Source organism: Eschscholzia californica, unplaced genomic scaffold, assembly GCF_041429995.1.
Source record: "Eschscholzia californica isolate CP2 unplaced genomic scaffold, dmEscCali1.0.p SCAF_1, whole genome shotgun sequence".
NCBI lineage: Eukaryota > Viridiplantae > Streptophyta > Magnoliopsida > Ranunculales > Papaveraceae > Eschscholzia > Eschscholzia californica.
In genome coordinates, this window is record NW_028238198.1 from 69,011,401 (window position 1) to 69,025,072 (window position 13,672).

Genomic DNA, 13,672 nt, shown 5'->3' on the forward strand with positions numbered 1-13,672 from the left:
CAAAGTACATTTTTTTGAAAGTTCTCCTCCATCTCATCTGTTCTCTCTGCCACTTCATCTTCTCGCCACCTCATCATCTTCTCCGGCGAAGGTCGTCGACCGGGCAATTTTCTGGCCGGCGACCTTCAAACATAAAAAAAATTAAATTTTAATTTTTTTCTCTCTCAAATTTTTTTTCCTCTCTCTCTCTAGAACAGATCTAGAGAGAGTAGATCACGACAGACCTAGGTCTGTTCGTGAAGATCTACTCTCTCTCTCTCTCTCTAGATCTGTTCTAGAGAGAGAAAGGAAAAAAATTAGAGGAGAGAGAAAAAAAATTAATTTAATTTTTATTTTTTTATGTTTGAAGGTCGCCGGCCAGAAAATTAGCCGGTCGGCGACCTTCGCCGGAGAAGATGATGAGATGGCGTGAAGATGAGGTGGTAGAGAGAGGTGATGAGATGGAGGAGAACTCCCAAAAACTAAAAGTCCCTTAGCAATAAAAAAAACATAAAAGTCAAACTTATTTGACTAGTTTTAAGAAAAGTCTTTATTCCCCAGAGAATTTTCTTTATTCCTCAAAGCCGCGGCCTTAATTTATCAGAGTAACTGCTCGAAATAGACTAACCAATCCAAGTTAAGAGATTTTGATGGGACATTTTCATGTCCCATCACTTTATCATCACCATCTTCTTCTTTATCTAAAATAGAATTAGCGAAAGTATTGTTATGTGTATGCTAATATAAGAAAACTTTTTGGGTTCACTCGTATTCTTCAAGTTCTTCTTGAAGTTGTCCAACTAGATTTACATCGTAGTCAGGATTATGAGATGAGCCTTCATCGGAATTCATTGTTGTAATATTGATGTGGTAGAGAAATGTAAGATGATCGATCACTACAATTAGTGTTTATTTATAACTTCAATCTTGTGTTGGGTCTTAAGAAAAAACTTGAAAAAATAAAGCTATCGGAAAATCTTATCGAATCTGAAAAGAAACAAGGATACGAATTTTATCGTCAGACATGCCTTATCAAATAATCTTGACAAAAAAAGCTAAGAGATTTTCTCTCTAGCTTGATTTTTTTAATGGAATTTGAAAAAGCTGTAAGAATACGGATTTTCTTATTACTCGGATTTTATCAAATAATTTTGAAAAAATAAAGCTGGAGATTATCTTATCAGAAAATCTTATAGATCTGAAAAAGCTATAAGAATATGAATTTTATTATCAATCCAGTCTTATCAAATAATTTTGAAAAACTAAAACTAGAGAATTTTTTATCAGAAAATTTTATGGATCTGAAAAAGTTATAAGAATACGAATTTTCTTCTCAGTCAAGTCTTATCAAATAATCTTAAAAAAAATAAAGCTAGAGATTTTTCTACCCAAAGTTGTCTATATATACATGAGTTCTCATATCTTTCATAATATATCTAAAAGCATACATCTTTAAGGGTTATCTAAAGATCAAAAATATGCAAAGTAGCAAAAAGACTAAGGTACCTCGTGGAAAAACATTTCATTGGAAAAAGATGTTATTTTAGCTAATTCTTATCTTGAGATATCTCAGGATCTTATTAAAGGTAACAATAAAAATAATTGACTGTCTACCGAATTGAATAACTGAAAATTTTCTCAGTCATTTGCCCAAGAGTGGTGAGCGATCTAGAATATCTAAGTCCTTGGCATGCCGGTGGAACGTGATTTCAAGGGAAATAAACGAATTTAGAGGATGTGTTCCTCAAGTAGGAAATTGAAATCAAAGTGGTGTTAATGAGTTAGCCATTGAAAGTATTTACTTGATTTTGTTAATTTTTGAAGTATCTCTCCACATATATCTAATTGATCTATAGTTTTCAAACATTGTAGCTTAATCAAGCGAAATCATTGTATGGACAAGATCCAGGTGAAAAAAAAAGTTCTTTGAGCACATATAGTCAGTATTGAAAATTGTGAAACAAAACAGGAAGAAACCTGTGCAGAGACAACAACACTTCTCTAATGCATTTGACGAATATGAACCAAAATGCATTTGACGAATATGAACCAAACACTCCTACATCGGAATTTCTTGGAGTTCAATTCTCAATAAATTTTGTGGAAACTAGTAATGAATCTCCATCGGGAATACAATCACATCACTGTAGTCGGTCCGTCGAGAGAAAGAAATTGAAGATGAGAAAGAACATGGAAGATACGAAAAGGAATTACCTAGATAAAGTGTCACAGAAATGAACAAAAATTTGTCACATACTAGAGCAAGTACAAATGAAGAGCATGCAAAAACATGCAACCTTTGTTAAAACAAACTCAGAAGTGTCATCAACTTATGATGTTTCAAGCTGAAAGAATGTAACAAAATAGAAGTGAAACGTAATAAAGTAGATAATGATCGTGCATGACTAAAGAACAACATTATGGAGAAAGACCTAAGTTCTATAATAGACCTAGAAGAACTTGAGTATTTTTTGAAACAACAACAAATAATTATGAGAAAAATACTGGAACTGGGGTGGGGGTGTCTTCATCAATTTTTACCCAATATGGAAATGGGTATGGAGGGTGGTTGATATGGAAGAGAGTATGGAGGTGGTCGATGCGAAAGTAGTGTGCATGAAGGCGGTGGACGTGAAATCGTACGAAAGTGGTGGACACAAAAGTGGGTATGGAGGTGTAGACGAAAGTGGAGACTTACCAGAGTACCAAACTTTTACGGGAGTTACGTAATAGTTTTAGTTTATATTTTTGTATTTTGTAGTAGTGTATGGATTGTAATATCTTTAATATAATTATACAAAGTTTTTTTACCTATATTAATTGTATTTCATTCAAATTTGAGAAGTTATAATAAATAGAAATAATAAGTTAATAGATTTAAAACTAAGAAAATAACAAAGATGTCAACATAGAGATTTGTGCTTGGAGTGAAACTCCAGTGAAGGAGTAAAATACAAAGATTATGCCAATACAGAGCTCCAACAGTTGGAGTTGCTCTAAATGATTGTTTTTTTAATTTTGGGACGAGCCAAATTTAAAAAACACCACAAATAACAAATTATCGAATGAAAGTGAGTGAGTCTCTATACATGGGAGACAAATATTTTATTATTATTTTCATGATTTTGGTTAAATATGTCTTTCTTGTTAGGTTAATCTCACATTGGTTGTGCAAGGGGCATCAGATGTGTTAATAAGCGTGGGAGAAGCCTTACCTCTTGAGCTAGTGGTCTTGGGCCTCTCTTACCCCAAAAGCTAGCTCAAGAGGTAAGGCTTCTCCCACTCTTATTAACACATCTGATGCCCCTTCCACAATCAATGTGGGATTAACCTAACATTTCTCTCCAAACCTATTTACAACTACCATTGTGATTACATTGTAGAAATTTTAGGTATTTGGTATAGGAAGAGCACTACCTGGTATAAACAGTGCATTACATAAATTCGATTTGTGTACTTGTTTTTCCTTTACCAAATCAATTTTAGGATAGTATTATAAGAATATTCGTTTAATAAACAACACTAAAATATAAGGACTTGATAAAAAAAGTAACAATTTTTTTTTTCGTAGTTTTGTTTAACATAAACAATTGAATTCTAATTAATATCGATAACTACCATCCACATCACCATTAACATAACAAAAATTATGAAATACTTAGGGTTACTATCACTACTGTCTTAGCTACACGATCTTAATCATGACTCAAGATCTCATGAATGAAAAACCACCAAATAAGAAGGAGGCAATCAAGAAGAGTCTTTCGATTTAAATGATGACATCGACATATCGACTAATGAAGATGGTAGGTTATAGGTAAAAAGATCTTCATATTTGTTTCTAACTCGTAATGGAGTTTGTGAAAAGTCTAAAAAAAAATTTAATAGTCAATGAATGGAAAAGTAGGAAATGAAGTCATTCGGGTATTTTCGATAAACTAGAGGACTAGGCAGAAAGCAGGTCATAAACTGGGGGGTCGTTTAAGAAATAACCCGAATATAATTTGTTTATATCATTTAGTCATCACGTATTAGATGACGAAATTCACTATCTAAATGTATAATGATCGAAAATTTAAAAAAGTAATATTTTGAGGTGGTTGTCATAATTTTTTCCCTTTACGAATTTAGTGTCGAAATCGTATGAAGTTTACTTAAAATGCAACAATATATTTTTTTACCAATGGGGTTAAGGTTAAAGATGTTAAAATTTAACTGGTCAATACTAGTCTACGACTCTTTTGTACAAACATAAAAAGTCATGCTCCTTTCGCAAAACTCATTAGTTATGTACACTCCTTTTGCAAAATAATTTTTTTTAACGGGGGATGAGATTTAAGTCCAAAATCGCATGATCAACGAGTCTAGAGACCAAAGATAATCTGAAATAGAAAATAAATTCACTCAAAGTAAATTACATGTCTATCCTCTTATTCTCTTTTACTGCCTAACCTATCCTAAGTTAAAAAAAAAACAACCCAAAATAAAAGATACCATAATATATAGATTCATTACATTTATTTCTTTAAAAACAAACTTTCTTTCCCCGAAAAAATTTGCCTTTTTCGTTTAGCATAACAAAAAAAAGTAGTCTTTTCTGTTTCAAAAAAATAACCAAAAAAAAAAAGTTGCATTTTTCTCAAATATCAAACCAAAGAGAGAGAGAGAGGGAAACTCTTATCTTAAACACGCCCAAAATAAACCTAACAGAGAGAGAGAGAGCATCGAGTAGGAGAGAGGAAGAATCCATTGTTAGTTTCGTTCATCATCATCAACAGTAAAGAGTAAGTTATTTTGGTTTTCATCATTTTTGTTGTTCCTTCAACTTTGTTTATGATTTAGATTGATTTCTACAACACAAAACGAATTAGGTTTTGATTTTTACAACTTTAACTATGATTTATTTTTCTGAAATTGATTAGTTAATAAGAAATTTCTAGGGTTTAGTTGTTTCGAAGTGGTTTAATGGAAGTTATTTTCAAAACCCTAAATTAGTTCAAAGTGAAGAGTATGTTTCTTTTTATTTTAGACCGACAATTTAGGGTTCTATCTAATTTAGGATTTTGTATTGTAGACTTTCAAGCATAGTGTTAGATCCAGAATATAGTTACTTTCAATAAAACTTAATATTTTATCTAGCATTATTAAGTTTCTTATAAAATTTTATCAATGGTTACCTGTCAAACCTGATTTTTTGATACCATAGAACATTACATGGTGTAATATGGGAAAAAAAAAATGTGAGAATAAATTGGATTGTAAAAACAATGTCATTTTTTTAGTTTATCATAGAACCTTGAAATGGTTACTGTTCAAAACTGGTTTCATAAGAAAAATGACTTGTTTGATTAGCATTTTTTAGTTTCTTATAGAAACGCATAAATGGTTACAATCCAAAGATGTTGAATTGGTTTGTTGTTTGAACTTTGACTGGCCTGATTGTAGGTTGTATGTGATTTTGCACATGGAAGAACTTTATATCGAATCGAACTATAAATATTTTCCTAACGAGATGCCAAAAGATGATTGAACAAAGCTAGCGCAAAGGAAGAGGGGTGAACTAACTTGGTTGTTGCTGAATGAATCGAAGGATATATGGAGAAAAAATGTTTAAGTACTTTAACTTGTATTTTGTAACGGACTATGTGATAAAACGTAGCAAACATGTTTATGTTTTAAGTTTGAATAACATCTTGAGCAGTTATGGGATTATTTATCAATGTTATATAATACCACAATTATATTATATTTTAGATGTCGTTCAACAGGTTCATAGATACGATAAAGATGTTACTCAAATTTCTTGGACACTATTGAAACTATACAATTATAATACGTGGTAGGGCAAAGGCATGATGAACTCAAACACTTAATGTTGAATCCATTGATAACATATATAACTAAGGAAACAAATAGTTCGTACAAAATATATAAAAAATATGGACATTTTAATTAAAATATAACAAAGGCTAAAACCAACCTGCTTTGATTGTATTGAAAATTGCTGAATTGCTAGAAACATCAAACAAATTTTTCTAGCATGGTCCAATGGGTATAAAGATACCAGTATGATGTTGACAAAATTTCTCCAACACTACCAGCATTTTTCAGTTTTTCGATATTTTGTAACTTACTCTAGCCAAATACATATGAGTATAACTACGATAATATCGTAACCATTGATAAAATTTAATAGGAAATAGGAAAATCCTCTTGTTTAAATACGATAATCTGGTAAAATTGATCAAATTCTCTAAACATATAAAAGACATAAGTAGAATATTTATGTTTCTAGCAGAATAAGTAAACCTACATAATCAAAATTTAAGTTAGTTATTATATAGCTGCGGTGCATGAGGCACTATTGTGATAAGCCGGTTTTTTACACCGACCGCAAACCCTCATTTTTTTGGGTATGTTTCCTGAGCTCTCTCTTCTTACTGTCCTTGGTCTTTCCGGTTTTCTCGTTGTTAACGGAGGTAGTGTTCTTGTTTCATCGATGTACTCCATTGGCTCATCATAATTTGGTATTGGGTAGACATAACATTGATAAGTGTTGACGAACGCTTGTTTGGTGAAAATGATCAAAAAAACTTGTCGTATCACCATCATAATTCTTGATGCAAAACATGACATGTTGACAAGGGATACCATCTATCGACCACCTACCGCAACTACATGTGAGATCAATGAGATTGACAGAGTAGAATACGAATGTAGAAAATGCTAGTAGATGTCACTAGAATCGATAAAATGCTAGTAGAATACGGAAAATGTAACAAAAACAATTTCACCTTATACATTTTAATTACTAAAAAGTATTTGTTAACCTACTGTAACAAATTCATTCAACAGATACTGATAGAATGTAGAATATGCTAGTAGAATCAATAGGATGCTAGAAAAATAGTATTTGTATTTTAACCTACTGCAATAAATACATTCAACAGATGCTAATGGAATGTAAAAAATGTTATTAGAATCAATAAGATGTTAACAAAATAGTATTTGCTTTTTAACCTATTGTAACAAATTCATAACAGATGCTGATAGAATGTAGAAAATGGTAGTAGAATACCGAAAATGTAGCAAACACAATTTCACTTTATAAAACTTTTTTATGAAAAAAATATTGAATTAATAGAGATTTCAACATTCACTTTTTACCAAAAAGTGATAAAAAAATGTTACATATAAGTTTTTTGTTAGAATAAATAATTTTTTTAAGAAGATTGTAGTAATAGAGATTTATAGATTCTGACGATCAATTTAAGTTAGACATACCACACAAACGAATTTGTAGATGTCTAATTAGATCGAGGTAGAGATAAAACGCAAATCACAACTTCATACTTTCTTGAAGTTCAAAGAACAAAGAGTTACAGAGAGAGAAATTCGTTTTTGGGATTGAGCATCTCGTTTTAGGCAAATATCCATTGATTTGGTAGGTTACTTTAATCAAATACAATGGATTTAGAAATAATATACTTTCTTGAATTCAAAGAATACAGAGTTACATAGATAGAAACTCGTTTTTTTTAGAGTGCAACTCATTTTTGTTAAATATCCACTGATTTGGTTAAATATTTATGGAGTTTATGGAAATAAAGATTGGTATTAAATATTTAACATAAATATTCTTTCATAAAATATATGGAAAGAGTTATTAACTTAACCAGTATAAACCTTTGGTTTACCAATGGTTAAAAAATATTTATGGAAAAGCAAAAATGAGAGATAATTAAAGGATTGATGCATGGGGCCCACCAAATAGTTAATTTTTGGACTTATTTTACATTTTCGGTTTATTTTGGTTTTATTTTATTTATTAATTTAGGAGTGGATATATGGCTCATTACTCCCCCTATTTTTGGACCTTAAACTCAAAAATCCTTTTTTTAATCACCTTTGAATCACAAAGGTTTTAATTCTAACTAATTTTTCAAATTAAGGTACGTGATATTCATAATTTGCTCGTGATTAAGACTTCAAAACATGGAGTAACCTTTTCGTAAGTCTATATGCCACTCGTAATTACCCTACTTTTAATTTATGGGTTCTCGACATCGACATGTTCGAATATTATGTACATCACGTACATATGTGACAACCAATTATCGTCCTATATGTTTAACAAATACATTTAAACAATTAATTAATCCACAATTGAAGTGAATGAATCAAATTTTTAATCATTTTTAACTTTCAAGAGTTCTTTTAAGTTCTATCTCCCCTTTGAATTTCCTTTTCTAGGTGACAGATTTTGCCATCCATAGAGAAAATAACGAGACATAGGGATATTAATAGGCCATTTGTGACCTAACAACGGTATCAACTTTTTTTTTTGTTGAAAGACAACTTGTATTCAATAGTTATCTAAATCTGAGTCGTTGTATTAAATAGTTATCTAAATCTGAGTCGCTTGACCACTAGGTCAAATGACATGTATAAATTACAATCTACGTGTCAAAAATCTGCACCAACCAGAGAACGACAGTTGATCTATACCCATATATTCCAAGCATATTACGGTGAGAATATGCTCGAAACCTTAGGGCATTACATCAGTAGTCAGATTGTGACCTCGTAGTTGATCTCTATGTGTATGTACATAGTGTTACTTACAAATTTGATTGGAAAATTATTTTCTGTCACTAGTATTGAGAGTAACATGGATGTGAGGTATTTATGGACCCTGTCTATGGTCTAACCTTTCTTTGACAAGGCAAGTGGGATATTAGTGATTGAGGTGATTTTCTCTGAATATAAAAACAGAGTCACCGGCAATTTGTCAAGAAAAGTCTACTTTTAAGGAAGATGGTGGCTTTCTGGAGGCTCACATGCCAAAAGGATTGCTCCCAAAGGCAAAACTCACGTGAAAAGCACTTTCCGTAGTCCTTCGTAAATAGGAATGTGTCTGTTAGCACATTTTATATCCTAATGAAAACTCCCATAAACATCATAAATCGACATTTATCTTGCTAAGGGTTATTCGAAACAACCGTAAGCCTTTAGAGTCTCAAACCTAATAGATTTTAACTACTCATATTAACACAACATTGGCTGTCGTTGAACAAATTGTTTTTTTTTTTGTTGAACTAAATCATTGAACAAATTGTTAAAAAGTAAATATCACTCTAATTTTGAGATCTTATTCATCAATTCTAATCTTGCTCCGAGCTTAAGAGGCATCAAATATGTATACAAATAGAATAAAAGACGAGAATATTAAAGAATTTGAACGTAAAAAAATGTTTAACTGTAGTGATTTTCTGAACAGTTTGATTTAGTCGGACACTCAGTAACTGAATGAGATTACTAGGAATCACAATCTCATAACTAACTACCAGTAGTAGCGAAACTTTATTTTGGTTTTGTTCGTAATATGATGGTTGGAAATTGATGTTACAAGTAGATCAGAATGACAAACTCACCTTGATCTTCTGGGTCGGAAATCTTATGATTTCCACACCCCAAAGCAAAAACATATTATACTGAGAATGCTATGTCTGATGTATCTTGGTGATTCTAATCATATTTTGAGTTGCAATTTCTGATCATTTGTATTTCATTATCATCGAACCCTAAACTATGCCTCAAAGGTGATTGATGAGTGAGTTGAGTTAGTGATTTCACCGTATGGGGTAAATGAAAATTTTCTTTTATGGGACATGAAGAAGATAAAGTTCAAGATTTCCCCCCTAAAATAAAAAATGTATTAAAAAACTAATTTACCGAACAACTGAAAAAACAAACACAAACAGCAATCCCCATATCAAGAATCTCTTTCTTCTTCTTCTCTCCCATCATCTAGAGAGAGAGAAAGAAAGAAAACCATGGAAATGCAGCAAGATCTTTCAAACCCTAATAATCAAAATCCTCAAAAATTAAACTCAACAATGTTTGGAAATTCAAGTGGTCCGTTTAGAGGATCACATCATAGACGAGCACAATCAGAGGTAAATTTTCGAATCCCTGAAGACCTAGATCTAATTTCAGATCCATTTGATACTACAACAACAACAACAAGTTTTGAAGAGATCGGATCAGAAGATGATTTGTTTTGTGCTTATATGGATATTGAGAAATTTGGATCTAAAATTGAAGATTGTCAACAAACAGATAACATCAATTCTGGATCTGGTAATGATGATAGACAAAATGTTGTGAATCAGAACGGAGGAAATGTTAGGTTAGAGAGTGGTGGTGGTGGTGGAGAGAAGAATGTAAGATCTAGACATAGGTATAGTAGTTCCGTCGATGGTTCTTCGATTTCTAGAGGAGAAAGTGAAAGTTTTTTTGGAGATGTGATGGAAGCTAAGAAGGCAATGGCTCCTGATAAACTTGCTGAACTTTGGGCACTTGATCCAAAGCGAGCTAAAAGGTTTGAAAATCGAAAAATCTCAACTTTTTCGATTTTGTGTTGTTTAAATTGCTGTTTTTTTTTCTATCTTTTGATGAGTTATTAGTTTGTAGTTCTTGTTTCTGAAATTGAATTGAAGTTTGATATTCAAATTCTGTAAATAGTTGAATTACTTCAAAAATTTATGTTGCGTTTAGTTTACTCCCTAATAGAAAGGAAGGGAATTTCTTTGAACAGTTAGGGTAATACAAGTTTCTTTTGAATTCAAGAAACCTATTAGGACTGAAAAATCAGAAATTTGAAGGTGGTTCGTGTGTGTCGAGTATCAGACATTAAGATCTGAATTGCTTATAATATAAATTGTTCAGATACGGGGAAAGTTCGAAGATGCAGTGTCATGTATCTGTGCATATTTTGACCACGTTATTGGAATATGCCATAATAGTGTCTATTTAAGTGTGAAACCTACCAGTAGGCATGGAGGTAGGGTTAGTCTTCACAATAAAATTTGTACCTTTGAGCTTCATTTGTGTTCTCTTGATAATTGAATCTAGTAAAGAATATCTCGAGTCAAGTAGTCTTTTGCTTATTGCGATACCAAAAGTCAATGAGTGGAACCATTGTCATTAGTTGTTTGTAGTAGTCGAATGATGATGAAGTAATCCAAGTATCAATTAGAGTTTTGTTTGCCTCATTTGAATTTCGGGTAGAGTTGAGTCATTCAATATATCCTTTTTTACTTGCTTATGTGCTTGAACTATTCGTCTAAAAAAAAATTATAGTTAACGAGGAGGATCGAGGCTAGTTGAACTGAATAATTTATATCCTCTATTAATGTGAGATATGGGTTACTACCTGTTACTATTATCTACATGCTTATGTCTTTATCCCTAAATTGCATTCCTAAGGGCTAAGACCAGAACCTTATAAAGCGAACATGATGATCCAGTGTTCAGGTTTCAACCCCTATCTTACTGATCTCATGTGATCGGTCATCTTGTACTCAAAACACTTGATTGATTGAACTTTCTTTCTTGTTATCGTCTTATTATTATTATAGCTTGTATTTGTATTAAGGTTTCTGTGATTTAAGAAATATATAATTATACGCAGAATTCTGGCAAATCGTCAGTCAGCTGCTCGCTCTAAAGAGAGGAAGGCTCGATATATAATAGAGCTTGAACGAAAAGTTCAGTCCCTTCAAACTGAAGCAACAACTCTTTCTGCACAACTTACACTTTTCCAGGTTTGTATTAGTTGACTTAAATTGACTTTGTTTTATAAGTCACAACAGAAGTAGAAACATTCCGCAATTTTCATCTATCACTTACGAGTCTCCTTTTGTTTTGTCCAAGATATAAGTTGCACGGCAGAATAACATGTTTCGACAAAAACTATAGAACACCCACTAAGGAATGGGAAGTGCATGTTTTGATAAAGATTATGTAGCTTTAATAACTAAACTGATATGGTCTTTAAAGAGATTATCTTTTTCAGAAGTTTTTCTTTTCTAATAGAGAATAAGAAATGAAGCAAATCTAAACCTTAATCAGAGAAGAGCATTTACTGTTTTTGCCTTTTCTTTCTTTGGTTGGTAATGTTGAGAGTTGATCATTAACTATTCTCTTTTTTCCCCTCTCCATTTAGAGAGATACATCAGGTCTTTCTACTGAAAACACAGAGCTACAGCTGCGGTTACAAGCCATGGAACAACAAGCACAGTTACGAGATGGTGAGTTTCATTTTACTTCCTGTTTCTCAAGTACTCGTGTAGTCTTATAAAATGCTAAATACGGCTGTCGGTAATTTCCTTCACATCCATCTTTCATCAAACCAGACGATTTTTTTTTTTGGTATGCCAAGAATAGTGCCTCAGCCTCACAACCCCGCCTAAAAAGAATCTATTTATTTGTTTAAAGTCACTTCGAATTCTTGTCGGGTTAAACGATATCAAGAGTCAGTGTCTCAAGTATCTAATCTCATATTGATAACTAAATGCAGCTCTAAACGAAGCACTAAAGCAAGAACTAGAGAGGCTTAAGGTTGCTACAGGAGAAACAATGAACTCCTCTGAGGCATTCAACATGGGAATTCGTTACATGCCATATAACTCATCTTCATCCTTCTTTTCACATCCTCAACTACCAGGACAAGGAGGTGGTTACCACACCATGCAGTTACCTCAGTTTCATCACTCAAACTCTAACATGACCAGCCACCAACTTTTTGCTTCCCGTGGTGGTGGTGGTGGCAATGGCGGTGGCGGTGACTCTTTCTCAGAAATGATGCAGCAAGATCAGATTGGACGGTTTCAAGGGCTTGATATAAGTAATAACAGCAGAGGATCTCACATGGTAAAGTCTGAAGGACCCTCGATCTCTGCTAGTGAAAGCAGTACCACATTGTAACAAAAACCAATGCGAATTCGCCATTGCTGACTACCAACCTATGTTTGTTCATAGACTGACCATCTCCACTCCCATTTCTATAGGATTCTTTCTTCTTCAGGTACATCTAATTTTAATTTTTTTTTCAAGTGGTCTTCTTTGTTGTTGCTTAATGCTTGTTTATTTTTAGGGTTATTCGTTAATTGTTAATCTATGTTTTGTTGTGAATGTTCTTCAGTTATTTTTTTTTCTCAATTCAATTTGGATTAATTTTTTCCCTCAATTCAATTTGGATTATCTTTTTTTCTGGGTGTGCTTGTAATTTGTGAAACCAAAAGATTGTTTCCCAAAAAAAAATGTTAGAAAAGAATGGGATTGTATTTTTCTATAATATCAACTCCTTTGTATCTTCTCTTTAGGTTTTCTATTTATCTTTCCTTGGTAATTTTAGAACTAATCTTAAACTTATAATATTTTCCACTAGAGAGACAAGAGTTCGAATCTAACCGTTTCAAATGAAGTTTTAAACCTATAAGCAAATTTTAATCCTTAACTAAAAATCAATGCCAACTAAAATTTGAAATCAGATTCATCACTCCTATCTGATAAAGAACCTAAAAACAAATAGTTGTATAATAAATTGACATCAATGATGATTAAAAATAAAACGAAACCACCTACGTGAAATTTCTTAAAGAATGAATATTTTGCACAAAACTCCTCCCCATGAAAAACCTACCTTCATCACTAGAACTCGAATCTCTTTCGTCTTGATGAGTTTTCTTGTTTGAAGATCGTAAAGTCGAAAATCTTTCCCTTGTACACAACACCTTATAATAATATTCTTAAAAGTACGTAACAACAAACTAGGTAATATTTGGAGAAGGAGGAGGAGAAATTGGAAGAACAATAATCTTCTTGATCCATATTTTGTTTATTATAT

At 32.2% G+C, this 13,672-nt stretch overlaps 1 protein-coding gene across 1 annotated transcript; it reads left to right on the top strand.

Moving 5' to 3' along the window:
* Positions 1-9,583: 9,583 nt before the first annotated feature.
* Positions 9,584-13,120, top strand: LOC147568628 (transcription factor RF2b-like). Its single transcript, XM_086655034.1, has 4 exons — positions 9,584-10,363; positions 11,456-11,588; positions 11,990-12,074; positions 12,344-13,120. Exons 1-4 carry the CDS (start codon positions 9,816-9,818, stop codon positions 12,748-12,750), a joined length of 1,173 nt encoding a protein of 390 aa, XP_086511160.1. The 5' UTR covers positions 9,584-9,815; the 3' UTR covers positions 12,751-13,120.
* Positions 13,121-13,672: the final 552 nt, after the last annotated feature.